Source organism: Panthera leo, chromosome C1, assembly GCF_018350215.1.
Source record: "Panthera leo isolate Ple1 chromosome C1, P.leo_Ple1_pat1.1, whole genome shotgun sequence".
Lineage (NCBI taxonomy): Eukaryota > Metazoa > Chordata > Mammalia > Carnivora > Felidae > Panthera > Panthera leo.
In genome coordinates, this window is record NC_056686.1 from 181,959,566 (window position 1) to 181,984,620 (window position 25,055).

The 25,055-nt window shown below is 39.6% G+C and overlaps 1 protein-coding gene, 1 long non-coding RNA gene and 1 other non-coding gene across 10 annotated transcripts in view; 1 reads left to right on the plus strand and 2 right to left on the minus strand.

The window, feature by feature from the left end:
- CCDC150 (coiled-coil domain containing 150) overlaps positions 1-12,410 on the plus strand; it is an 87,205-nt gene extending 74,795 nt beyond the window's left edge. For 4 of the 8 annotated variants that reach the window (XM_042949544.1, XM_042949548.1, XM_042949547.1 and 1 more), the window contains 6 exons: positions 7,703-7,897; positions 8,299-8,367; positions 8,462-8,623; positions 9,297-9,383; positions 11,517-11,636; positions 12,024-12,410. In XM_042949544.1, the coding sequence (XP_042805478.1) occupies positions 7,703-7,897; positions 8,299-8,367; positions 8,462-8,623; positions 9,297-9,383; positions 11,517-11,636; positions 12,024-12,155 (765 nt within the window). In that variant the 3' untranslated portion in view covers positions 12,156-12,410. Of the gene's footprint in view, positions 1-7,702; positions 7,898-8,119; positions 8,190-8,298; positions 8,368-8,461; positions 8,624-9,296; positions 9,384-11,516; positions 11,637-12,023 lie in introns of those variants that run through there. The other 4 variants (XM_042949546.1, XM_042949552.1, XM_042949545.1 and 1 more) reach the window with 3 other exon arrangements.
- On the minus strand, positions 5,615-5,685 carry LOC122229054. The gene has a single exon (XR_006206914.1). It is a non-coding gene; the product is annotated as a small nucleolar RNA SNORD56 (small nucleolar RNA).
- LOC122226429 lies at positions 6,616-11,356 on the minus strand. Its single transcript, XR_006205626.1, has 3 exons — positions 11,277-11,356; positions 10,261-10,463; positions 6,616-6,702 (listed from the first exon to the last, which is right to left on the minus strand). It is a non-coding gene; the product is annotated as an uncharacterized LOC122226429 (long non-coding RNA).
- Positions 12,411-25,055: the final 12,645 nt, after the last annotated feature.

The following is a 25,055-nucleotide window of genomic DNA, read 5'->3' on the forward strand; positions in this document are numbered from 1 at the left end:
TTGTGGGTTCAAACTCTACGTCAGGCTCTGTGCTGAGAGCTCAGAGCCTGGAGCCTGCTTCAGATTCTGTGTCTCCTCTTTCTGCCCCTCCCCTGCTCACATTCTGTCTCCATCTCTCTCTCAAAAAATGAGTATTTTTTTTTTAATTTTTTAAAGGTTAGAAACAAAATTCTGTGGGAAACAAAAATGTGCCCTGAAATTAAAGGCACCTTTAATCAGAGATAGTTGTCAGAGTACCTATAAAATGTAGATCCTTTTAACAAGGATCACTGCAGATTGTGACCTTGTGAGGAGACCAAGGGCAGAGTGAGTGTGTGATATCAGGGGTAGGCTCAAGGCACACCACTTAAGAGTCCCAGTTCTGCCTCTTACTAACAATGTGTACATTTACTGTCTGCAATAATTTCTGAGTCTATTTCCTCAGTCATAAAATGGAAATCATAACTACTTTTTGTTTTTAAGTTGGAAAATATATGTAAAGTCATTGTCACAGTGCCCAAACATATTAAATACAAAGTAAGTGATAGTTGTTAGGGCTTACCCAGTTTTGACAAAGCTATGATTAAAATAATGGGAGAATAGCTAACAAGAAGTTAGTTGAGTAGTAATAAAAGACCAGCACTGTGTCATGAAGTTAGTATCAGAAACAATGAGTTGGTGTAGAAAGAAAAGATACAAACAACTTTGCACGTTAAACACTATCACCCATTCAGAATACTGTGTTCTTATCTTCTCCCTTCTCTGCTGCCACCTTTTCCTAAAAATCAAGCAGCACTAATTTAAGGGCACTGGAGGAGGAAGGGAGCTCTGTAAAATAATTTAAGTAATGTTAAAAGATAAACTGAGGCATATTAAACATTTTAAGAGTTTGAGCAAAACTCAATTCGAATCAGGTAGTGTCCAATCTAGCAGATAAAAAGGATCTTCAAGGAGCTGTACAAAATGAAAGGCTTTCATTTGTGGAAGGGAACAGGAACAACTTACATTAGGTATAAAAGCAGGTTGGTTACTGCAAACTACTTTCCTCTAGGGGATGGCAGGTCTTACCAGGCAGGTGACCTAACTGGTACTGATCAAACAATTCCTGATGGACTGGTTTAAGAGTCCATTTCTGGAATCGCTGAAGCATTAAGTCTCAGTTTGGTGACAGAGAGCTGACTCCATTTTGGGCCTGTTTTTTTTGTTTTTTGTTTTTTTTTTAACAATTTCCCCTCCCCTTTTTAAAGTTTATTTATTTATTTTGAGAGAAAGGGAGAGAGAGAATCGCAAGCAGGCTCTGTACTGTCAGCATAGAGCCCAATGTGAGGCTCAATCTCACGAACCATGAGATCATGACCTGACCCAAAACAAAGAGACACTTAACCGACTGAGTCACCCAGGCACCCCGACAATTCCCCCTTTTGATCAGACTCTCAGCCTGAGAGAGGTCATTAAAGTTTAAGGCATTATCTACTCCCAGCTACTACTCGGGAGTTCTTGAAGTTTTTTTGCTGAATTTCTGTGTGGTATTCATAGGTCATGCTTTTTGTTGATATTCTTTGTGGCATTCACAGGCCATGACATTTTAGATTCACATTTTTTAAGTCAGTCATTCTCTTCATTTCTGTTCTGACGTTCTAGTCTTAGATCATTTGCTTGGTGGTTAGCAACTGTGAACATGTGTTTCAAGGTTTTGAGAGAATACAGCACACTTAGGGAGACTACTAAGTTTATTATAAGCATGATAATTCCCAACATCTAGAGTGTCCTTTGGAGCCTTGGTCCCCAAGACCCAAATCAATCAAAAAGTCAAATAAGTGAAGGATTCTGTTGAAGGAGTCCCTTTCTCAAGCCAACTAGCTTAGCTTGTTCAGTGATCTTACATAGCCGAGTCTCAGCCTCCCCAGAAGTGTCTGTCTGAGTACAGCATGTGGTGTTGTACACAGAACAAACACCTCTGTGTTCAACTAAAAGATGATAGGGCTGTCCTGTTATCCAGAACAACTTCAGACAGTCTAGTGGTTTTTGTTGGGCAGCTGTTACTTAATCAGTAGATTCCGCAGTACCTTCAAGAGTTAAGGAGAGGTTTCTGATGGTATTCCCATCTGTACTTACTCCTAGCCAAGACAGTAGGGATCTGCCAAAGAAAGTGAATTTTGGATCATGAGTGCCTCCTGTAAGTCCTGATTTCAGTCTGTGGCTCAGGATTAGAAAGGCGACAGCCATGAAAGCCAGTAAAATTTACGAGTCTGTAGACCACAGACTGGTTGCCCTTGCCTATGTCTGTTTCTTTATACAGAGCTTAGATACAAGATTCCGCTGGTTTGGAATTTTTAGCCAGAGGCAGAGAAATGACCCCTAGGAGTAGGGAGTATGATACAATGGAGAGGGGGCAGTTTGGTACAGAGAAACAAGCATTGGAAGTCAGGGAGAAATGTGTGATGGGCAGAGCTATAGAATTACCAGCATCATGGCAAATCCACCAGTTGTTTGGAGGTTACATTACCCCCTTTGCAATGGCATCATCTTTGCAGGCCAGAGCAAGGCAAAACATGGGCAAAACAATCATAAAGACCTTCAGGATATAAGAATTAGGATAAGGATTGTCAGAGCAGCAAGAATAGAAAGAAACAAATAATTTTTGATCTGACGTCTTGGGAGGAAGCAGTCTACCTCAATGTCGGCTACTTGTCAGTTTGATTTTGAAGCCTCTGCAACTTCTGTACATAGGACCACATGTCAGCTGGGGCCTTCTTCAGTTGTGAAATATGCACCCAAGGTTTGATACCTTGTACAGTATCTACTGATACCTACTACGGCAGGGATGTCAGTGGTCAAGAGTACCTAGTAGGCTCCTTCCCAGAAATGTCTCTTTTGCAAAAGTATCAGAGTATAACAATAGCTGTCTATAAATGATAAAAAACCTTAATATGCTCATGTTTAAAGATCTGATGAGAGTTCATTATAATAGGATTGACAAGGAAGTTTGGTTATATCCATGATATACAACATTTGAAGATAAAAACTGAAATTATGACTCATAAAAAGACATATCAGATTTTTAGGAATTTCCTATGTTTTCTAGAACACATATTAATAACACACATTGTACGAATATTATGTAAGGTTTATCATCACTTGACAATGCTTCCCATGTAATTTAGCATACCAAATAAGCCTGATTAGTTTAACATTTCTCTCTTACAAGGTGAGACACAAATCCTTTGAGATTTTCCAAGGACTATCTGGGAAATCTGCAAGTTGCTTTGAGATCAGAAAGACCCCATTTAGAATTTGATTTGGGGAAGTTGTCAAAATATTTGAACATGTGACTAATAAATAAGATCACAAATTATTACGAAGTATTAAACTGATAATGGAAAATTTTAAAGGCAAATACAGAAGGTTACATAGTTGTGAACAAAACTTAGCTCTTAATATTGACAAGACTAGGTTTTCTTAAGTAATCACAGACTTAATAAAAGACCATGTGAAGCACGGTGAATTATTGTGCTCAGTTGCAAAATCTTTATCTTTCAGGTAGATTACCCAAAAGGTTAAAAAAACACTTTCATAAAATCTTATCAAGAACAGACCAATAGTCCAAGGAAACTTTGTCCTTATAATGAAGAAAAAAAACAAATTCTAATTTTGCACGAAATTCATTCCTTAGAAACTTGAATAAACCAATTCTAACTTAGCCACCTTGACCACACAGAAAATTCCTTTCTTAAGATTCCTTTTCCACAAATCTTCAATTTTTTCTTTTATCCATTCAGATTTTGTTTTGTGTCTTTTCCTCTTTCTCATTCTAGAACAGTCCGTCATTTACTACTTTTCATACACAGTTGTTTCCTTTCACCCTTGTTATTTCAAAGTAATTATAATTACATATATTGATTAGAATTCTTAACCCTTACAATCCTCATATCTAGTAAAACCTAGGAAGTAAGCAGTTGTGGAGTGTGTTACACTAACATTCTGTGGGTTGGCCAGTCTGTAAATCCATTAGTTTCTAGAAGTCTATTCTTCCCCATAGTAAACTTCTAACGTAGCACAAAACAGCTTTATTAACAGACCCAAATACCTTTAGTTCCTCTGTGAAAGGAAGCCAAAAGTGGATAAACCTGTGTTTAGTTATGTTTTGGTATTTTATCTTACTTGGAATTGATCTAGATATTCAATGAGTACCCATCATTTCATTTATTTTAGTGTGATTTAAAAGTTTTCAAAAAGATTTTGGAAACTTATCCTCCATTTAACAATTACATTTAGATTACTCATGAAAATTTTATGAGACATGAAATCAGCTAACCATGATCTTAAATTATCTTTCTTGCCGACAAATTCTGTGACAGACATAGATAAGCTTCTTTGACTTTTAGTAAACCTGGGTAAAATGGAAGTATTACAGCTAATGTTCATAATTCTTAGCACATGGATGTTTTAATTAAAAGGTAGCTTCAGGGGCACCTGGGTGGTTTAGTCGATTAAGCATCCAACTTCAGCTCAGGTCTTAATCTCACAGTTGGTGAATTCAAGCCCCACATTGTGCTGTCTGCTGTCAGCACAGAGTCTGCTTCAGATCCTTTGTCCCCTTCTCTCTCTGCCCCTCCCCTGCTCATGCACTCTCTCTCACAAAAAAAAAAAAAAAAAAAAAAAAAAAGGAAAAAGGTAGCTTAAGTTCATTGTTTGATTTGTTGATGATTATCCTAGATCATGTGAACTTGAAAATCATATGGGTTAGATTTTCTATTTCTTAGAGAACGCTGAATACGTATAAATACTTGTTTGTCTTTAAACCAATTAAATAGAGCTCTTTACAAAGTCATTTTGGCAATACCATTCAAAGGTAGGAAAAAAGTCTCTAATATGTGTAAAAGACATAAACATACAAACAGGTCTTAAAGGTTTCATTTTATAATTTTAGTCTTGAGACAGGTACAATACTGCAAAACTCACTCGTTTATAAAAGAACAGTTAGATCCAAATTGTGTTCTTGGCAAATGGAATAAAATTAAGGTTATTTGTTCAGATGGCTAAAGCTTTTAACTAATATTTTTAAAGGTGACTTAAGATTTTCATGGGCCTAGTTTTCCAAATATCTTTTCTCCCTACCCCCTACTCGTACGAATGGTCTTCGTTCATGGAGAAGACCAAGTAGAACACTTTTATCTCAAAAGGCACAGAAAAAAGGAACAAAAGTCCCCTTGGTGGAACTTGTATTCTAAGTCCAGATCTTTTACACTATCTGCAAACGTTAGATGAATAGAGAGGTTTGGGGATCAGTAAATAGAACAAGAGGGCTTTGAATTGTTTTTAGAGCTGAATTTCTGTTCTTGTACACTTGATTTATAAGACAAGTACAGTTTTTAATTTCTCAAAGAATTGGGTTGCAACCTTTAATTCGTGGGCTGACCCACTCACCCAACTACATTATCTTTATTTGCTTCTTTACACCAGGGAGAAGATCTTCAACTAAGGTGGAAGTCAAAAGATTCTTAGGTTCTAGATTCAGAGCTGTGTGTCTGGAATGTCTAGTAAATCCTTCCACAGAGGCTTTAGAATGTTTCTCTTTCTGGGTACATAGTTTCATCTTAGCTCAGGGAAGAAGACTTTTTTTTTCCCCTCATCTTCACTCAGACCCAAAGGATCAACAAGCAGGAGGTGAACTGCTGTTGACCAGTAATAGTGCCGTCATTGCAGAGAGGAGAAAGGAATTTTTAAAAGTCTGTCAGGCTCTGAATATGGCCATCTTCTGACCATAGAACTCCTTTAAATTCTTTCAGATATCTTGCCAAGTTTCAGCCAGGACAAACAGTAAATATTCCTAGCACTATTAAACCCCTGAATACAAGAGAGATCCCCAAAGAGCACAAAAGATACTACCCTCCCAAGATCAGAGCCACTCCCAAAGTAACCAAGAGAATTGTATTGGGGGTCAGTAGGTCCCTAGCCATGAATGGGATGGCACCCCTATTTCTATCCAGCCTCTGACCCGATGGTTGCCTCGCCAGGTTCTCAGGACATAAAGCAAGATAAACAAGAAGGCAGTAGCTGTCCCTGGGTGAGAAAGGATCAACAACCAGTGGGTACTCAAAAGCAGATTCACAAGATACAATTCAAAGATTAATTCTTACAGCTGTTTTTTGCCTATCAATCTGAATTTGGAAAGGAAAGGACAGTGTGAATTTTTTTACTTTCTTCTCTCAGCCAGACATCACAGACATCTGAGAAAGCTGACTTTGCTGAGAATTCTCACTCTTTGTTAGCTTCTGCTAGTTGTCCCAGATCCCATCTGGAGGCTCGTGTTCCAGCAGATCTCATTCTAGTCCCCAGAAACCACAGAGAAAGGAAAATAATTTTTCTTTTCCCTTTATGAGTGCTTGGCTTTGCTTTTCTAGAGCACCTTCTCTAGAGCACCTCATACATGGAGAAGCATATTTAGGTTAAAAGTTCTCCACTATAGCCATTGTAATTCAAAAATATCTGTTCAGCCTTAAAAGTTTTATTCACCTGAGATCTCACACTGGAGCGACCCAGTCCAGAAAATGGAAGGCTTAAAGTCTGAAAGCTGCCAACACGAAAGCTGCAGAGCCAGGATCCAAGAGAGATGTAACCTGTGGCCTCCAGAGGCAGTGATGGAGCGGGGAGCTCAGTGGGCACTTACACCAGGCAGCTCACTGCTCCTGGGGACCAGTGCTGTCCTTCAGTTTAACAGTTCTGGAATCAGAAAAGTTTTAATATGCCTCAGTTTATCTTTTAAGAGTTTATTAGAACGCGAATTTGTTCGAATTGGGCATCATCCAGTCTAGCAGATCAAGAGCTCTAAGGAGGTGTACAAAATGAAAGCCTTTTTATAGCAAAAGGGAGCAAGAACAAGTTCTACTAGACAAAAACTTGAGTTGGTTATTGCAGTTTCTTTCCTTTTAGGGGATGACAGGATCAGGCAGATTACCAAACTACTGCTGATCAGGTAATTCCTGATGGACTTGTTTAAGAGTTCATTTCTGAGAAAGCCAAAACCGTAATTCAGTCTCAGTTTGGGACTGAGCATAAGGGACTCCATTTGAAATTGTTGTCTGGTTTTTAACAATAAGCACTATGCTGTTTTTCCACTAGACAATTTTATTAAAATCTTTAAAAACTAAAAGCAGTATTCTAAAAATATATGCAGTGGTAGTAACTGGCAAGTATTTATAGAAATTACCATATAATTTTCAGTTGTCCAGACATGAGGTCACAGTGACAGGAAAGAAAAGTTGAATGATCACTGAGAAATTACCATATGCCAGGCTCTGCTTTCTTTCTCTACTTTGTCTTATTTAACTAGGAACCCTATGAAATAGGTTATGTGCATACTTTGCCAATAATGAACCTGAGGCTTAGGGAAGTCGGTTATCCAAAATTACTTGGCTAGTAAGTGCTAAAGCTGGGATTTGAACTGGGGTTGGACTCCAAGGTCGTGCTCTTGAAAAGAGAATGAGGAACATTATATACATTGTGTTCTTTAGTGTTAATAGTTATGAAAACAAAAGATGAAAACCACTTAAAGTGTTGCTTCACAGGTCTTCTTAATCAAACGTCATTATTATTGCCTCACTTTCCCTTCTTGTTAAAAGAAAGTTCCAAAGAGAAGGAACTAAGTATGGGGACAGACCTACTTATAAGCTTCTCTTAATGAAAGGTAAAAATGATTGAATTTTCCCTTTGTGTTCCACAGCTGAAGAAAGCCCTTGACGAAGCCAACTTCAGATCAGTGGAAGTAACGCGGACCAACCGAGAGCTGCGGCAGAAACTCACAGAGCTGGAGAAGATCCTGAACACTAGCAAGGAGAAAATAAAGAATCAAAAGGCCCAAATTAAGCTCCACTTGTCGACTAAGGCGAATAATACTCAGAATGTAGAGAGGATGAAGGTTGTATGAAAAATGCTAAGTCTCCCTTACTCCCTGTTATCTGATGAGGATCCATGCAGGCTGTGGGGTCTGGCGAAGATAGTTCCAGAGTACTAACAGCAGCATGTGTGCTCCGGGAATTACAGCTACACCTGGGAAGTGGGCAGATTGCAGGGGGATGGACAGACTGTCTTTCTCCAGCAGAGAGAGACACTGCTGTGTAAATGTTTGATTTCTCTTCAGCTGCCATGTCACCTTCTGGCCCCCCATCTGCCTCTCCCACAGTGATCGTACAGGATTTTGCTCTGTCAGGGTCAGTGGGCCAGACGGGAAGGAGAGCCCAGCAGGGGCTGGTAACTGTGGGTCTCATATGGGATTCTCCACTGATCATCTTTCTATGTTATTTCCACATTTACTTTCAGCAAATAGAAACAGAATTGAGGCAAATGGAGCTAATTAAGGATCAGTATCAGAAAAAAAATTATGAACAGGTAGATGATTTCCACAAACTCTATGTTTACTATTCACCTAAAATCTCACACTTGGACAGGTTCACCAACTGCTTCCCTCTTTGTGCCCTCCCAGTCACTGAGTATCCAGAAATTTGTATCTGAAATGACTAACCTACAGAAAGAGATGCAGCTGTTGGCCAAGAGCCAGTACGAGACCTCAGCACGGAATAAACAGCAAGAGCTGCGCCTGGAGGCAGAGCGGAAAGTAAGGCAGGAACTGGAGAACCGGTGCCAGGTAAAAAGTTCCCTCAGGTTCATCTCAGATTATCAGCAAGTGACACGTACCGAAACCCAACATCAGAGCATCTACGTTTTCTAGATTCTGTAGAAGAAACAAAAGTCTACAAGTAGGAAGAAGCCTATAGCTTTGAATGTGGCCCATGTTCTCAATTTTCAACTTAATAAGATATCCATTCTTAACAGCTACAGCTCACATATGCAAAATACTGGTTATTAAATAAGACTTCTGAACTGAATTTCATAGTCTTTCAGGCACTTTACACCCCTTGCTTCTTCCCTGAAGCTTAGATACACCTGTTGCTATGACAGGATTTTTAGCTCTTCCCAGCCTCTGGAAAAGCATAACATTTTATCACTGCAAAAGGACTTCAAGAGATCATTAAGCCCTTGCTTTCTAGCAGAAATTGTCTCCAATGAAAAAATATTCCTTCAGTTCTGGAAAGAGATATTAATCACTTTTTCTTCAGGAGAATCCATAAATCAAAATCTGTGATCATATACATCTGTGGATACTACTAACACTTTTCATCTTATATTTTGGTAGCACCTGAAGTTAGTGTACTCCATCATGCTTTCATAATTTGATTGCCCATTTATAACAATATGGAAGCTCTTTGTTCCATATGGGACTGTGGGAATTTGTAAAAATCTTTGTATCACATTTTCAGGAATTGGAAGAAACCATCAGACACCTAAAGAAATGCAAAGAGGCAACAGAGCATAAACTCAAAGAAGCCAGTGTGGAATCAGAACAGGTAAGCCAGACCTAGGGACATAAAGACTTAACAAGTTTCCTCACACACAACAATTTTGAAACACTCAAGTCAGAGTAAAATGCCTCGTTAACATGGGAGCGTAACAGGCAAGAACCATTATGACTTATGAAGTATAATCTCCATTATGAAGAATGATTTTTAGGTTGAGACTCTGTGTCCTGATAAAAGATAACAGAATGCCAAAATACTGATTAAGTCCAAGTCTTTACCACTTAATATAAGAAGGGAAGACCAGCATGTGTGTAGATTTTAATGCACTATTACTCAACATCACTAATAAAAGTGGAAGCTCTTTGTTCAGTCAATAAAAAATGTTAAGTAGGCCTTATTTTTTTAAGTTGGTTTTTTTTTTTTTTTTAATTTAGGTAATTTCTACATGCAACGTGGGGCTCAAACTCATGTCCCTGAGATTGAGAATCATATACTCTTCAGACTGAGCCCGTCAGGTCCCCTGAGTAGGCCCTCTTACTTTGTGATTTTCCTTTCTCTAATCTTAAATTGGCCTATTTGAAGGTATTTAAAATTATACATTTTTTAGAGCTGGAAAGGGTCTTTGAAATCATGGTCTGCCACAACCATTCCTCATTTTCCAAATAAGGAAAACAGCTTCTAAGGTATTACAGTGATGTTTTTGTCAGTTGGTCATGATGTGTGTGCCTTTTACAGCCACTAAATTACAAGACAACATGACTGTCATAGTGGGATATTAAAGGGAATATGGACTCAGACACACATGAGTTTGAACACTGTCACATGAGTTTGTCACACTGTGACACAGTGCCCTTAAGGAATTTACATTTACTTCCTTTAACTCATCAGTTACCACATCTAGAAAAGTCAGGGTATTGAGACTTACCTTTCCGTTGTTCTGTTAGATGGCTCAGAGTAAGTTTCAGTAAACGGTGCCTCCCTTCTCATTTACCAAACAAGAGGAGATAGGATGGATGTACAGGGCCATTTCAAGCATCTTTCCCTCCACTCCTGGTAAAGAGTGCTGGACACTGCCTTTGGTGGGGGGCAGGGTGTGAGTATCACCGGCATTAGGGTATACAAACAGACCTGGAAAATATTTGAACTTTGTAACTTTCTAAAAGTTAAATGCCAGGGGAGCTCTATTTTTTTACCTCACTATTTTGTGCCCACACTGTGAACTGGCTGGGCTAGGACAAATACATAGTCGCACGTATTTACTGTGGACCTGTCATATGTTGGGCGCTGTCCTAGGTGATGGAGACACGGGGTGAAACAAGCCCGACGAAGTCCCTGCTCTCCTAGATCTTGCCTTCTCCCAGGCAAGACAGAAATACCTCTCAAGACTTGAGAATCAAAAAACGAAAATGCTGTCCATGAAACAAATAATCAAAGGGAAGAAAACAGTCATTTTGCTTTTTATTCTAGAGGATATGTTCTGGAGCTGTTTTGAAGCAACCATTATACCACAGAAAAGCCTGTTGGCCTACCTTAAAATACCATAGTATCCCAAACACACATAAAAGTGCCAGGCACACAGTAGATATTTGTCAATTAAATGAATACGGAGTCCAGATCATCTTCAAAGGCAGACGACTAGAGGGACCATTTAAGTCAATCTAACAAAGGTGATTTGGAAGTTTGTGCTTAGGAGCTGAAGTCTAAAATATTTTGATGATAAAGGAAATAAAGAGGATGCAACTTACGCTAAGCTGGTTCCGTCTTTTACTAATTCAGTTTACTTTCATAAAGCACAACAGAAAAATCTAGTGTAGGGACTTTGGAGAAGTATTTAGTCTTGGAGAACAGAACTCACAAGTCCCAACCATGGTTTGCACTACCACGTTCACTTGCAGCGCTATCTTATCCCGTCATTCTGATTTTTCCCCGGGGTTCTCTTACCTTAGGTCACGCCCAAGAAATAGGAACAAATGCATGAAAAAGCAACAGGCTTGCAGGCATCCCTCAGCTCTACATTCAGAAATCTCTGTCATCTGTAGAATGGATATTATGCAAATAGGTTACAAGGACCTTGCACTCAGAATTTGGGTCTTTTAACATCTAGGTAAAAAGTCTCTTGAACCAATACACAAAAAACTATTTCTTTGTTGTAATGTTTAATGATAACGCTTGTATGTCCAGATAACAGCTAACCTGGAAGAAGCTCATCGCTGGTTTAAGTGCAGGTTCGATGGCCTGCAGCTTGAGCTGACGAGAAACCGGTTGCAGAGGCTTCCCCGAGAAGACGGGTGGATGGAAGAGGTAGGGTATTCGGACATGGCTGTCGTAAGCAATTTTGGATTTGTTCCTTCTCAGATTTCTTTTTCTTCAGCATGGAGCCCACTTCAGGGCTCATACTCACAAACCGTGAGATCATGACCTGAGCCGAAATCAAGTCGGACACTTAACCGACTGAGCCACCCAGGTGCCCCTCTTCAAATTTCTAATTACAGAAGTTCTCTCTTCATCCAGCTACTCTCCCCACTAATCTGTAGATTTCTTTAAACTGCAAAGAAAACAAATGCATTAAATTTCTTTCTTAAAAGTTCTACATTTCCCAACCTGTCTAGATTAGAACCACTCACCTTGATGAATAAATTATATTCGTAAAGACAAAACAGGGCCTCAGCTATGCAGTTAGTTTTGCAGTGTCGGGTCTGTTTTCTTTCCAGCAGGACCAAGGTAACAAGCACGACGTGGCATCCAGCCAGTCTGTTCTACATCGGTGGGAGAATAAACAGCGTCTTAGACTTACACCCAAGAAATGTCATTCTGAACTAGAGAGAGATTGATGCCCTTGACAGAGGCACTTCTTCATCGATAGCTACACCACCATGATTTCCAGAGCCCAGCAATCAGGGCTGGCCTTTTCCACAGTCATCAGAACATCAAGTCTTTGATGTGGGCTGAAGATTTTTGGACTTGAGTTTATTCTTTCAGGAACTTGCTGATATCAGTACAGAACCACCCCATCTTTTTTGTCTCTTTCCCCATTTTCCACCCAATAAATTTATATGAATTTGTTGTAAGATAGAAGTTACTGTTGTATGATACTTGTCTAAGTACATTTTATCAAAAAGCACTTAGTGAGGTACTAGATGTACAGCCACTAAATGATAGGATATTTTGTTTCGATAAAATCCCCTAGTCTAACACCCAGTAGATAATCCTTGAAAATGGGATCACCTGGAAAATGGTAAAAACTTTTCCACATTAAAAAAAAAAAAAATACCCTTTTATGCTGGGTAATTACCAGCACATCTTTAGTAGGATTAGATCTCTCTTCTTTATTTTTTTTAATTGTTTTAAGTAAGCTCTGTACCCATTGTGGGGTTTGAACTCACAAACCCGAGATCAAGAGTCATGTGTTCTACCAACTGAGCCATCCAGGCGCCCCTACAGCTCTATTCTTATATTAGATATCTCAGAGATTGTATTTATAACTTCCTCAAATGTTTACAAATCAAATTATTGTATACAGCAGACTGCTCTGCTCCAGGACTATGCCTGGCCCATGTAGCTCTTCCTTACTATAGTAAGCAATAAATTCAGCTTTATATATATGTATATTTTTTATTTTAGATAGGGAGCGGTAGAGTAGGTAATCCAGACTTAATGAACATAAACAGCTACCATAGCACCTGGCTTTATTCATGTTCAAGTAATGGTAGCTACTGATGATGCTATCAGGACCTAAATTGAGTGAGCATTGTGAATTGGAGGGAATATCATTAATAAAACTCTCAGAGGTTGAAGAGCCTACCATTCTTCTTCTGATATAAAAAAGACAAAGCTGAATTTATAGCCTAAACTAAGCCGTAATAATTGAAGGAGAGCTCTGTTGGTCAGGCAGAGTCCTCCCTGATCGGAGCAGACTGCTGATCTTATATAACGTTTGGGGGAAACACCAAGTTCAAGAATCGCAAGACTTTCAGAGACCTTGAGGGTTGGTACTATCTGTAGAAGTGTAGTTATGTGGGTAAGATTGGTAACTGGCATTCAGGGGGCACCTGTTGGAATGCATCTATTTCTGTGTGTCTGACATCCAGAGGTGAGGGTTCACTGATTGGCAGGCTGGGAAAAGCCTCCCCAAGTTATCTAACTCCTACAGAATTTATCCCTTTAGACTCTTCATAAGAAGATAAAGTTATTTTAAGGTACCAGAGAGTCAATCTTGAAATAGTCTAAGCAAGAACCCCACAGAACAGTTCCTTTGTCCTGAATTCCTCATAGGACAAAAGATCCCAATTACTGTGCAGGAGAGATGATCAACCTTATTGGGTTGTAAATACACCATTCTTGAGTGTTGTCATGACATTGACCGTTACTGACCAAGAATATGTTTATCTTCTTCATCCAGAGCAAGGACATTTTTCTCCACTTGTGTTTTGTTCTCAAAGAGTATCATTATTGATAAAGTCAGTGTAACCTTATGTCATTTTTTTAGGTTGGCTATACTAAACCTTAGCTTGGGAGAAGTGAATTATAGCATTAGATTGGTGATCATTTCTAGTAAAACCTATATTTAGAACAGCCTGTTTAGAGTGATGAATTTGCTGAAGTGTTTCTATAGTACTTTTATAATGGTCTGCTGTATACTAGGTTCTATTGTGGGCCTGTACTTTCATCTGAAGCTACCAAAACACAGACAAAATATCAACCAATGGTTTTTAAGACACCAGACATTGTGCAACAAAGAACAGTACTCCCTGAGAGAAAGGGAACAAATGAGGTGAACCCTACTATCACCCCACCTTCTAGCCTTCAGACAGTTCATGCACCTGGTCCTGAGTTAAGGAGCCAGAGTCCAGGGAGACCAGGACTGCTAGAGTTCCAGGACCGAATACCGGAGAGGAGAGTGCTACAGAGGGAGAATTTCAGAGATGTCCCGAAAGCCCTCTTGAGTATTAGCTGAGCACATGCATGTGAGGAAACCACCTCAAGCTGGAGAAAGAATCATCCAGAAGGGTTTAAGTTAACAGTGGCCAACACACACACACACACACACACACACACACACACACACACAAAATACCAGCTTCCATCAGCCAGCATGAGAAACATCATGATTTGCAGGGCATTGGGTGGAGAACACTAAAGAATACTTGTCTCAGAAGTAGAGAATAGGTAGCCCTACAGCGAACACTGCTCTAGTCCTACCCAGCGAATCTGAAACGCAAGACCCCAAATGATCTATTCCAAGTAACTGCATTCCAAAACAGCTTAAGGATATTTAGAGGAATACAAAAATATGTGGCACCCATCAAGGTAAAAATCACAATTTGTGGTACCAATCCAAAGCAGCAGGAAAATTTAACCCAGGTTAACAGATGTTAAATGTGACAGTGGGCCGCCTGGGTGGCTCAGTCTGTCGAGCGTTCAACTTCATCTCAGGTCATGATCTCACCGTTCATCAGTTCCAGCCCTCCGTCGGGGTCTGCTGACATCTCAGAGCCTGGAGCCTGCTTTGGATTCTGTGTCTCCCTCTGTCTCTGCCCTCGTTCTCTCTCTCTCTGTCTCTCATAAACATTAAAAAAAAAAAGTGACCATAACTATATTTTCAAAGAGTATTAAAACAATGGGTGGTAATAGAAAAATTGAAAAGAATTCATAATTATTAACTAGTAGAAAACTGATGGTTTCCTTTAGCAGTAGAGACTGACTACATGTAGGAACATTGGATTTAAAGGGGATTCCAATACAAGATCTGAAGATGTTTTGATTAATTTTTTGATGACTGCAGTTGTTCTAAAGCAAGGAGACTGAGCTGTGGCTCCTGAATTAAGGGATAAGCAATGGTTCTATTAATTGTGCTGTGTTGTTAACACCCATAGAGCATGACCTAACCTTTTCTTGTGAGTACAAAAAGTGATTTGTGAAAATCTAGGAAGAACCCATCTGGACTGTGACTTTGGTCCAGGTAAACTATGGAGTCATTTGCCCTTGGGGATTCTGACACTATAGCTGTTTGTTTTGGTCAGCTTTATTAAGGTATAATTGACAAAACTGTAAGTTATTGAGGGTGAGCATCATAATGATTCGATACACATTGTGAAATTATTCCATCTGTCACCTCACATACTTAATTTTTGATGAGGACATTTCATTTTTATTCTCAGCAAATATCAATTATATAATACAGTGTTAACTCTAATCATCATATTATACATTTGATCCTCAAACCTTACTCATCCTATAATTGAAAGTATCCTTTAACAACTTCTATTTCCCCAACCCTTCAGTCATTGCCAACCACTTTTCTGCTCCCTGCTTCTAAGAGTTTGATTGTTTAAGATTCCACATATAAATGTCTTTGGTGATTTTTTGAATTTTTTTTAAGAGTTTATTTTTAATCTCTGCACCCAACATGGGGTTCGAATATACAACCCCAAGAGTCACACGCTGTACCAACTGAGCCAGCCAGGTGCTCCAATTCTTTGAGGTATTTCTGGAGACTACCATAAATATCCTAATGTCATAGCAGCTTTAATCTGATCACATGTATGGGCTACAGCATATTTTATCTGGAAGTAGATCCTACCTATTAAATCTCTGTGTCCTAAAGAAAAAAGGACTGTTTCTCTGACAGTGATCCCAAAGAATCAGATACAGGTTGAGACTTAGGAAAGGACTCACAATTGTTCCAAGTTCTCATTTTTCAGAGTGGTTTTAGTAAAGGAAAGCAAAGTTCATTGCCTCTCAAACTTCTATAATTACTATACATTTTCAGTTTTACCTTTTATTACCATCTTTTGTCATAAAGTCATTTATAAGATAATACTCTCTCACACTAGAAGTCATTTTGCTTATCTGTTTGCTTCTTAGACAACTGTAAAATTTGGGTCTGAAGGATCTGATGTTCAGAGTAGTAGGATTAATTGTAGGTAACAGTAATATCAAGTACTGTTCTGTTCCACTTGGGAGTTTAGAGGGAAGACACGGACTTGTGGAGTAATGTCTCCCCAGGGTGGCATCATTGGACTTCAGATGGTTGTCCTTCAGCTTCTTAGCCAGCACTGGGCAATTATTAGCTCAGTGATCTTTTTGCTTGCAATTTCTCTAGTTTCTTTACCAAAGACTTCCAGTTCTTAACAGAAGATATTGGGCCTTGTTTTTATCTCAGGACCAGTTGTTTTAGATAGACAGCCAGAGCCTGTTTACTTTCTAAGGCTCTCTAGAGACATCTAGCTACAGATCACTGGTTTTCCAAAATAGCTTGTTTTTCTTATTAAAGTCCCTAGTTTTTCAATTATTCCAATTGTTTTTCTTATTAAAGTCCTTAGTTTAGATAATGAGCCCATGAACAAAAAGAAGACAAGGCCCTTACTTCAGCTGTTGGGTCTGCCCCAGGATACCATTTGAAAGAAGAGCAAAATATTTAAGAAATTTGACTTTTTGATGGTATTTGGCATCTCTCTTCTCAAGAGCATTTATTCTGGGCTCTTATCTCGTGATCAATCTCATTTCATTGGGCAAGATGGCTTTATGTTCACACTGGTCTACATCATCATATGTTCTCCACCTTGGACTTCTTTGGGCAATAGGGATCCTACACCATTTGTTAATGCAAGCCTTTTTATAAATGGTCAGAAACAATGTACAATATATAGAAGACTAGAACAGACTGAAATATTTTCTGCTTACCAACCCAGCAGAGATTTCTTAGAGCTCTAATAAATCCAGGATTGAGTCTCCTTGGATGGGCTGATCACATGCCCACCCTCAATTAATCACTATCACTTAAGAGAGAGATTATATACTAATTGGCTAGGCCTAGATGTGCCCATCTCTGAAACTGAGAATAGTTCCCCAAAGGAAATCTCAGTGATGTTCCTAGAAGAACGGGGAAACAGAGGTAAGTCAAGTCAAAACTGTAAATGGCTATCACAACAATCTTAAGATTGTAAGCAGAGAAAATACACCAACACGGTCACTACTGAACTTCATTAACACAGAGCTCTGAGTAGCTGCTAGATTCCTTTCATATTGACACTGCTTTTCCTTCAAAGCATTTATAGGAGACACAAGCTATCAGGTTCTTCCTGAGCTTTTAAAACGGATTCTTTAATAACCTATATAGAGACTTTGAGGCAGCTGCTTAGTCACCTACCTCCTAATGTTTCCTTCACAAGCAATATGAAACAAGAAAGGAAAGGTGAATTCTACATAAAACCACACTCAGCGTAACTTGAAGGCAGACAATGTCAAATCTTTAAAAATAACTAAGTAAAATGAGAAAAATCACCAGATCCCAGTGTGTGTTGTCTCACACTTCTGCCCCACCTCACTACAAGGTTTGTAACAGACAAAGGCAAACGGAGATGGAAAAAGGAAGCTAGTGAAAGGGTCTCAGTTTCACCGGACACTGTTACCACAAGGACTACATGTATCCTAAACCTGGAAATACTAAAAAAAAAAAAAAAAAAGTGTCCAGGCAGATCAGAGTATGAACTACAGGAAAGGAACTTCTAAATACACATGGTTTAAAGGTGCAGGCATGATTTAAAGGGGCACTCTTCAAAATGTGGATCTGCTAGGGGAACAAAAAAGGTAAAGAGGAAAAGACCTTATTGGAAATTGGATTGTTAAGGGGAAAAGAAATTGAAGTTTTAGGACCAATAAGAAAAAGAGAGAAGCACAAAATTGAAGGACTCATAACCCTCCCCACAACACAAGAACCTCCCCACCAAATCACAACACCCTGGAAAAAGCACCTGGACTTTGCTATACTGACCAGTGAGGGCTCAGTAAACTAGAAATATTGCAAAACAACCCAATAGCACAAATGTGAATAAGAGGAAAGTTAAGTCTATACAGAGTACTGCAGAAAGTCGGGAATAAAATTACATCTCAACTGAGGAAAATTTCTCCCAATAAACCCTTATGAAGGAAAAGAAACTTCAATATGTTTCAACTTTGAAGACAAACTTTTCAGGATATGAGAACCACTGTGAAACAAATTTAAAAACTAAGGACATAAATGGACAAAAATCAGAGAAATGAAGAGTGTTGTTTGCACTTAGAACAGTGGAAGAAAAAGACAAAATTATCTCAGAAACGAAGAATAAGTTACAAGATGCCCAAGGGAGAACCAATTCAGATCAAAGTAAGAGACACTGAAGAAAGGCAGGAAAACAAGGAAATGAAAATGGCATTAAGGACTAAAAAAGTCTGGGGCACCATGGTGGCTCAGTCATTAGAGTGTCTGACTCTTGATTTTGGCTCAAGTCATGATGTCACGGTTTGTGGGATCAAGCCCTGCATTGGGCTCCACACTGATAGCATGGAACCTGCTTAGGATTCTCTCCCTGTCCCTCTCCTGTTCTGTCTCAAAATAAACTTGAACAAAATAATAAAAGTAAAAAAGTTCAGAGAAAAGGTAACAGAATGGAATACGGACAAAGAAGGAATAGTATTTGTGTTAATTGGAGCCCTTATGGAAGAAAAAAGGGTAGATCAGAAGCAATATTTAGAACTACAACCCATAAACACTTTCCAAAAATAGAAAAAAGTGTATCTGAATCTACATATTGAAATAATTCACCAGGAAGCTGGAAAAAAAAAAAAAAAAAACTTCAAGACACATTCTAATAAAACTATAGATTTCAAAGAAAGTATTCTCAAAGTGTACAGGCAAAAAGATCAAATAACTTACAAAGGCAAAAGAAACTGGCCTCACATTTATAAACCAACACACTAAGCAAGGCAACAATGGAGCAGTGTGGTTGGCAGAATTCTAAAATAGGGCCCAAGATGTCCCACCTTCAGGTAGACATAACTGCATCATCTCTTGGACTTTAAAAATGATGGAGCTCACTCGTGATTAGATTATAGGTCACAGTTGACTTGAAGGAAATTATCCTGTAGAGCTGACCTAATCAGATAAATCCTTTAAGAGCCATTTTCTCCCAACTGGTTGCAAAAGGGGAAGTCTGCGATTTGAAGCACAAGAAGACTTTTTGTGCCCCTGCTGGCTAGAAGAATAAGGCTGCGTAGCAAGAAATGCAGGTGCATTCTACAAGCTGAGCCCCAGCCCTGGCTGGAAGCCAGCAGAAAAATGGAGACTTCAGTCCCAAGACTGCCAAGAACTGATTTCTGCTAACAACCAGAATAAGCTTCAAAGTAGTTCTTTCCCCAGACCTCCATAAAGGAGCACAGTGCTGCCAACAGCTTGGTGTCAGCCTGCGAAATCCTGAGATTCTAGCCCCGCCCTGGATTCCTAACCCACAGAAACTGTTAGGTAAGTTTGTATTTTTTTTTTAATTTTCTAATTTTTCATTTTTTAAAGTAAGCTCTACACCAATGTGGGGCTTGAACTCACAACCCCAAGATCAAGAGTTGCACACTCCACCAACTGAGCCCAAGTTTGCATTATTTTAAGCCCCTAAGTGTGTGCTAGCAGCAATAACAAAAAATTAGCACAATTGGCATTTTTTAAAAACTCAAAGAATGTGTGTGAACCAAGGATTCTATATTCAGTTTTCAACTATCAAAACTACAGAAACTTGGATTTGAAGCCAGGCTACCATTGCCAGAGGGTGGGCCAGCCCCTCCCTGTTCCAGGGCCCCTCCCACCTGGTTGTGTAACCATCCCCAGCACCCCCTCTCCAAGGCCCCCCACCTGGGAATGGGGAGGTTCACCCAAAAAGATAAATAGAATAAATAAAACTACAGAAAAATGGTTATAAACATATAAGAACTTAGAGAATTCTGCATCCATTAGGCCTTCTTGACGAATTTACAAGAGCAGAGATCAGCCAACTTTTTGTGTAAGGATGAGACAGTAAAGGTTAGAGGCTGTGAGGGTCAGATAGAGTTTATGTCCCATATTATTGGTTTTTTTTTTAATGTTTATTTACTTTTTTTTTTTTTAACATTTATTCATTTTTGAGAGAGTGCAAGCAGAAAAGGGGCAGAAAGAGGGAGATACAGAATCTGAAGCAGGCTCCAGCTCTGAGCTGTCGGCACAGAGCCAGACGTGGGGCTCAAACTCACAAACTGAGATCATGACCCTAGCCGAAGTCCAACGCTTAACTGAATGAGCCACTCAGGTGCCCAGTGTTTATTCACTTTTGAGAGAGAGAGAGAGCAAGCAGGGGAGGGGCATAGAAGGGGACAGGGGATTTGAAGCGGGATCTGCGTTGACAGCAGACAGCCCAATGTGGGGCTTGAATTCTCAAAACTCTCAAGATTATAACCCAAGCCAAAGTCAGAAGCTTAACCAACTGAGCCACAGGTGCCCCGTGTTGTTGTTGTTGTTGTTGTTGTTGTTGTTGTTGTTGTTTTTAACAATCCTTTAAAGTGGTATGGAGGTGGGGGTGGGGATTCTTTGCTCATAAACCACACCAAACCAGATTAGGAGCCAGATTTGACCTTCAGGGCTTATCTTCATAACCCCTGTGTTAGAGAAGAAGCTTCATCCAACTAAGTAGTAATTGAAAATTTCAGGCAAAGGATTGATGGGGTGAAGTTTTAAAAATATATAATTATGTATAGCAATGTATAAGGCAAAGGTCAAGATAAGAGTGGAAAACTGATGTACAAATGTCACATATTACAATAAAGTAGATACAAAAATGACAGAGAGTGGGGGGCACCTGGGTGGCTCAGTGGGTTAAGCACCCAACTCTTGGTTTCAGCTCAGTTCCTGATCTCACGGTTCGTGAGTTAGAGCTCCACATCGGGCTCTGTGCTGATAGTGCAGAGTCTGCTTGGGATTCTCTCTCTCTCTCTAAATAAATAAACAAACCTTTAAAAAATTTAAAAAAAAATTTTTTTAACGACAGAAAGGAAAGGGAAATACAAAAGTAGACTACAGTTGCTGTATGGGCCACAGGAGGGCATTAAAGGATAATGGAATCTTGATAAACCAGATGGTCAATGGTTAAATAAGTAAACAGGACTAAGGGCTTTAATAAAAAAAAAAAAAAGTACAGGTGAGGGGCGCCTAGGTGGCTCAGTCAGTTAAGCGTCTGACTTCGGCTCAAGTCATGATCTCACGGTTCGTGGGTTCGAGCCCCACATCAGGCTCTGTGCTGACAGCTTGGAGCTTGGAGCCTGCTTCGAATTCTGTGTCTCCCTCTCTTTCTGTTCCTCCCCCGCTTATGCTCTTTCTCTCTCTCTCTCTCCTTCAAAAATAAATAAAAAACATTAATAAAATTTAAAAAAAAAAGTACAGGTGAGGGAGGTGGTGCAAGATGGTAACGTACAAAGATCCTGATCTCATCTCTTCCCAAGGTCACACTGAATCTACAGCTACAGATGGAACAATTTCTTCTGAAAAAGACCTGAAAACTAGCTGAGCAACTTCTTATCAAGCAAATGAGAAACCACGATGAAGAGGGTAGGAGTCAGACCCAGTCTCACCATAAGCCTCACCTGTGACACAGTGACCCATAATCTGGAGAGAACTTACAAGCTTGGAACTTCTGCCTGAGAAGCAAAGGCTTCATACCCCAAGTTTTAAGACCTGTACCCAAGAGATGAGCCCCCCCAAACCTGGCTTTGAAATCCAATGGGGCTCACGTCCATGAGATCCAAAGGGCTATATAGCAAAAGGAGAAAAGGCTTTTAAGGGGCACACATAAACTCACCACAGGGCCCAGCAGAGAAGCCCAGATTTTATGTGAGATTGAATAGCTGATCCTAAAGAGTGGGCAGGAGAGGCAGGGGGTCCTGGGATACTCTGTGGGGACAGATGCGGGCCAGCACCATTTTCACACCTCTCTACCTTGCTAAGGCTGGCAGTCCTTTCCCCCTCCCCCACTCTGCATGCGCTAGCTTCACTTTCTTCCTCTGCCACACTCCAGAGCACCCGTGGGACTGTAACAGAGAGACACTTCTTGGCCAAATGCCTTCCAGAGCACTGCTCAGATGGCAGGCTGAAACACCCCCACCCTTTCTAAGATGCCTATTTACTTGTCCAGGAGCTTTCTTTTCAGCTTAAATATTTCTTGTAAGGCTCATTTGAGGTGATGAACTGCTTTCGCTTTTTTGTTTGCTTGTCTTTAACTCTTTAGTTTGCCTGCTGAAGGGCAGGCTGCTGGTCTGGCACGTTTCTGGGGGCCTGTGGAAGTGGTGTCAGGGAATAGAGCTAGTGGATGCAGTCTTGGCACTCTCCCTCCTCCCTCACTTCGGCTTGCTGGGATCTCCTAAAGAGGAGTTTATACCCTTGTATTACACCCACATCTTTGTGACTCCTGCCCGGGGACCTGGCTGTACTGGACAGCAGGGTTTATGCTTGTGGTCCCACACAACTATATACATTTGCGGTACTTTAAAATGCACTGCCTGAGGATCTGACTTCCAATCAGCCTGTATATAGGTGCTGACTGAGATAACACCCCCTTTGGGACACTGACAGTAGGGGCACACCTTCAACCACTGGGAGCTATTAAGCACAAACAGGCTGCTGGAATAAGCACAAAGGTCTGAGAGATAAGAGTTACAGCAAGGATGAACAATAAGGTTCATCTCCTACGTGAGACCACTCCTTCAAAATTGAGAGAGGTGGCTGTTACATCTACTGCATAGAAACCAACACAGAGAGTGAAGCAAATGAGGAAATAAAGAAATATGTCCCAAATGAACAAGATGAAACCTCAGGGAAAAAACATAATAAAACAGATAACTAACCCGATAAAGAGCTCACAGTAATGATCATAAAGATGCTCACCACGGAGCACCTGGGTGGCTCAGTCTGTTAAGTGTCCAACTTTGGCTCAGGTCATGATCTTACACCTCGTGAGTTTGAGCCCTGCACTGGGCTCTGTGCTGACAGCTCGGAGCCTGGAGCCTGCTTCGGATTCTGTCTTCCTCTCTCTCTGACCCTCCCCCACTCACATTCTGTCTCTCTCTCTCTCTCTCTCTCTCTCAAAAATAAACACTAAAAAAATTAAAAACAAAAAAGATGTTCACCAAAACTGGAAAAATGAATAGTCAGAACAGAGAAAAATATAAGAAAATACCAAATAGAAGTCACAGAGCAAAAGAATACAGTAACTACTGACAAACACAGTAAAGGGGTTGAATGGCAGGCCACTTGAGCAGAAGAAAGGATTAGTTAACTCTAAGTCAGGGCAATATAACTACCCCATCAGAGCAACAAAGAGGAAAAACAATGAAAAAAAGTAAAAATAGCTTTAAGGAACTTAGGGACAACATTAAGCATACTAATATTCATATTATACAGATCCCAGAAGGAGAAGAAAGAGAGAAAGTGGCAGGAAACATTTGGAGAAATAAAGCTGAAAAGTTCCCTAACCTGAGGAAGAAAACAAGACATTTAGACCCAGAAGATCCGAGAGTTCCAAATAAGATGAACCCAAAGAGACCTACCTGAGACACGTAATTAAAATTTCAGAAGTTAAAGGGGAGAATTTTAAAAGCAAGAGAAAAACAACTTGTTACATACAAGGGAAGCCCCATAAAACTATCAGATTTTTTTTTAATGTTTTTATTTATTTTTGAGAGGGAGACAGAGCACCCGCAGGGGAGGGACAGAGAGAAAGGGAGACACAGAATCCAAAGCAGGTTCCAGGCTCTGAGCTGTCAGCACAGAGCCCAATGTGGGGCTTGTTCCCATGAACTGCAAGATCATGTCCTGAGCTGAAGTCAGATGCTTCACTGACTGAGCCACCTAGATACCCCAAAACTCAGATTTTTTTGGAAGAAATTTTGCAGGCCTGAAGGGGGTGCCACAATATATTCAAAGTGCTAGAAGAAGAAAAAAAGCAATTCCAATCTACCTGGCAAAGCTAATCAGAATAGAAGGAACGATAAAGAGTTTTACAGACAAAAGCTAAAGGAGTTCACCACCAAATTAGTCTTACAAGAAATGTCAGACTACTTTAAGTTGAAAAAATAAGGGGTGCTAATTAGTAACAAGAAAACATATGAAAATGTAACTCACACTGTTGAAGTTAGATATATAGTAAAGGTAGTGGATTAATCACTTATAAAGCTAATACAAAGATAAAAAGAAAAAAATAGTAAAAATAACTAAAATGACAATAGTTGATGGATACAAGGATAAAAACATGTAAAATGTGACATCAAAACCATAAAATGTAGCGGGGGGGGTGGTGGATAAAAACAGATTTAGAATGTGTTACAACTAATCAACTTAAAATAGACTGTTATATGTATAAGCCTCATTGTAACCACAAAACAGCATCAGGTAGATACATAAAAGATAATGAGAAAAAGGAATCTAAGCATCCCACCCAAGCAAATCATCAAACCACAAAGAGACCAAGAGAAGAAAAAGAACAAAAAAGAACTACGAAAAACCAGAACACTGCCAAAAAAAAAAAAAAAAAAACCAAAAAAACCAAAAAAAACCACTACAAAAAAGCCAGAAAACAAAAATGTAAATAAGGCCAACAGTACCTATCAATACTTACTTTCAATGTAAATGGACTAAATTCTCCAATAAGAAAAAAAAAAAGTGGTTGAATTTAAAAAACAAACAAGACCCATCTATATGCTCCCTATAAGATAATCACTTCAGCTGTAAGAATACACAAAGTGAGGGGATGAACAAAGACACTCCATGTAAATGGAAACCAGAAGAAAGCTGGGGTAGCTATATGGATATTAGACAAAATAGACTTTAAAACAAAGACTGTGTAAGAGACAAAGCATTGTAAAATAAGGGGTCAAGCTCACTAAAAAGGATAT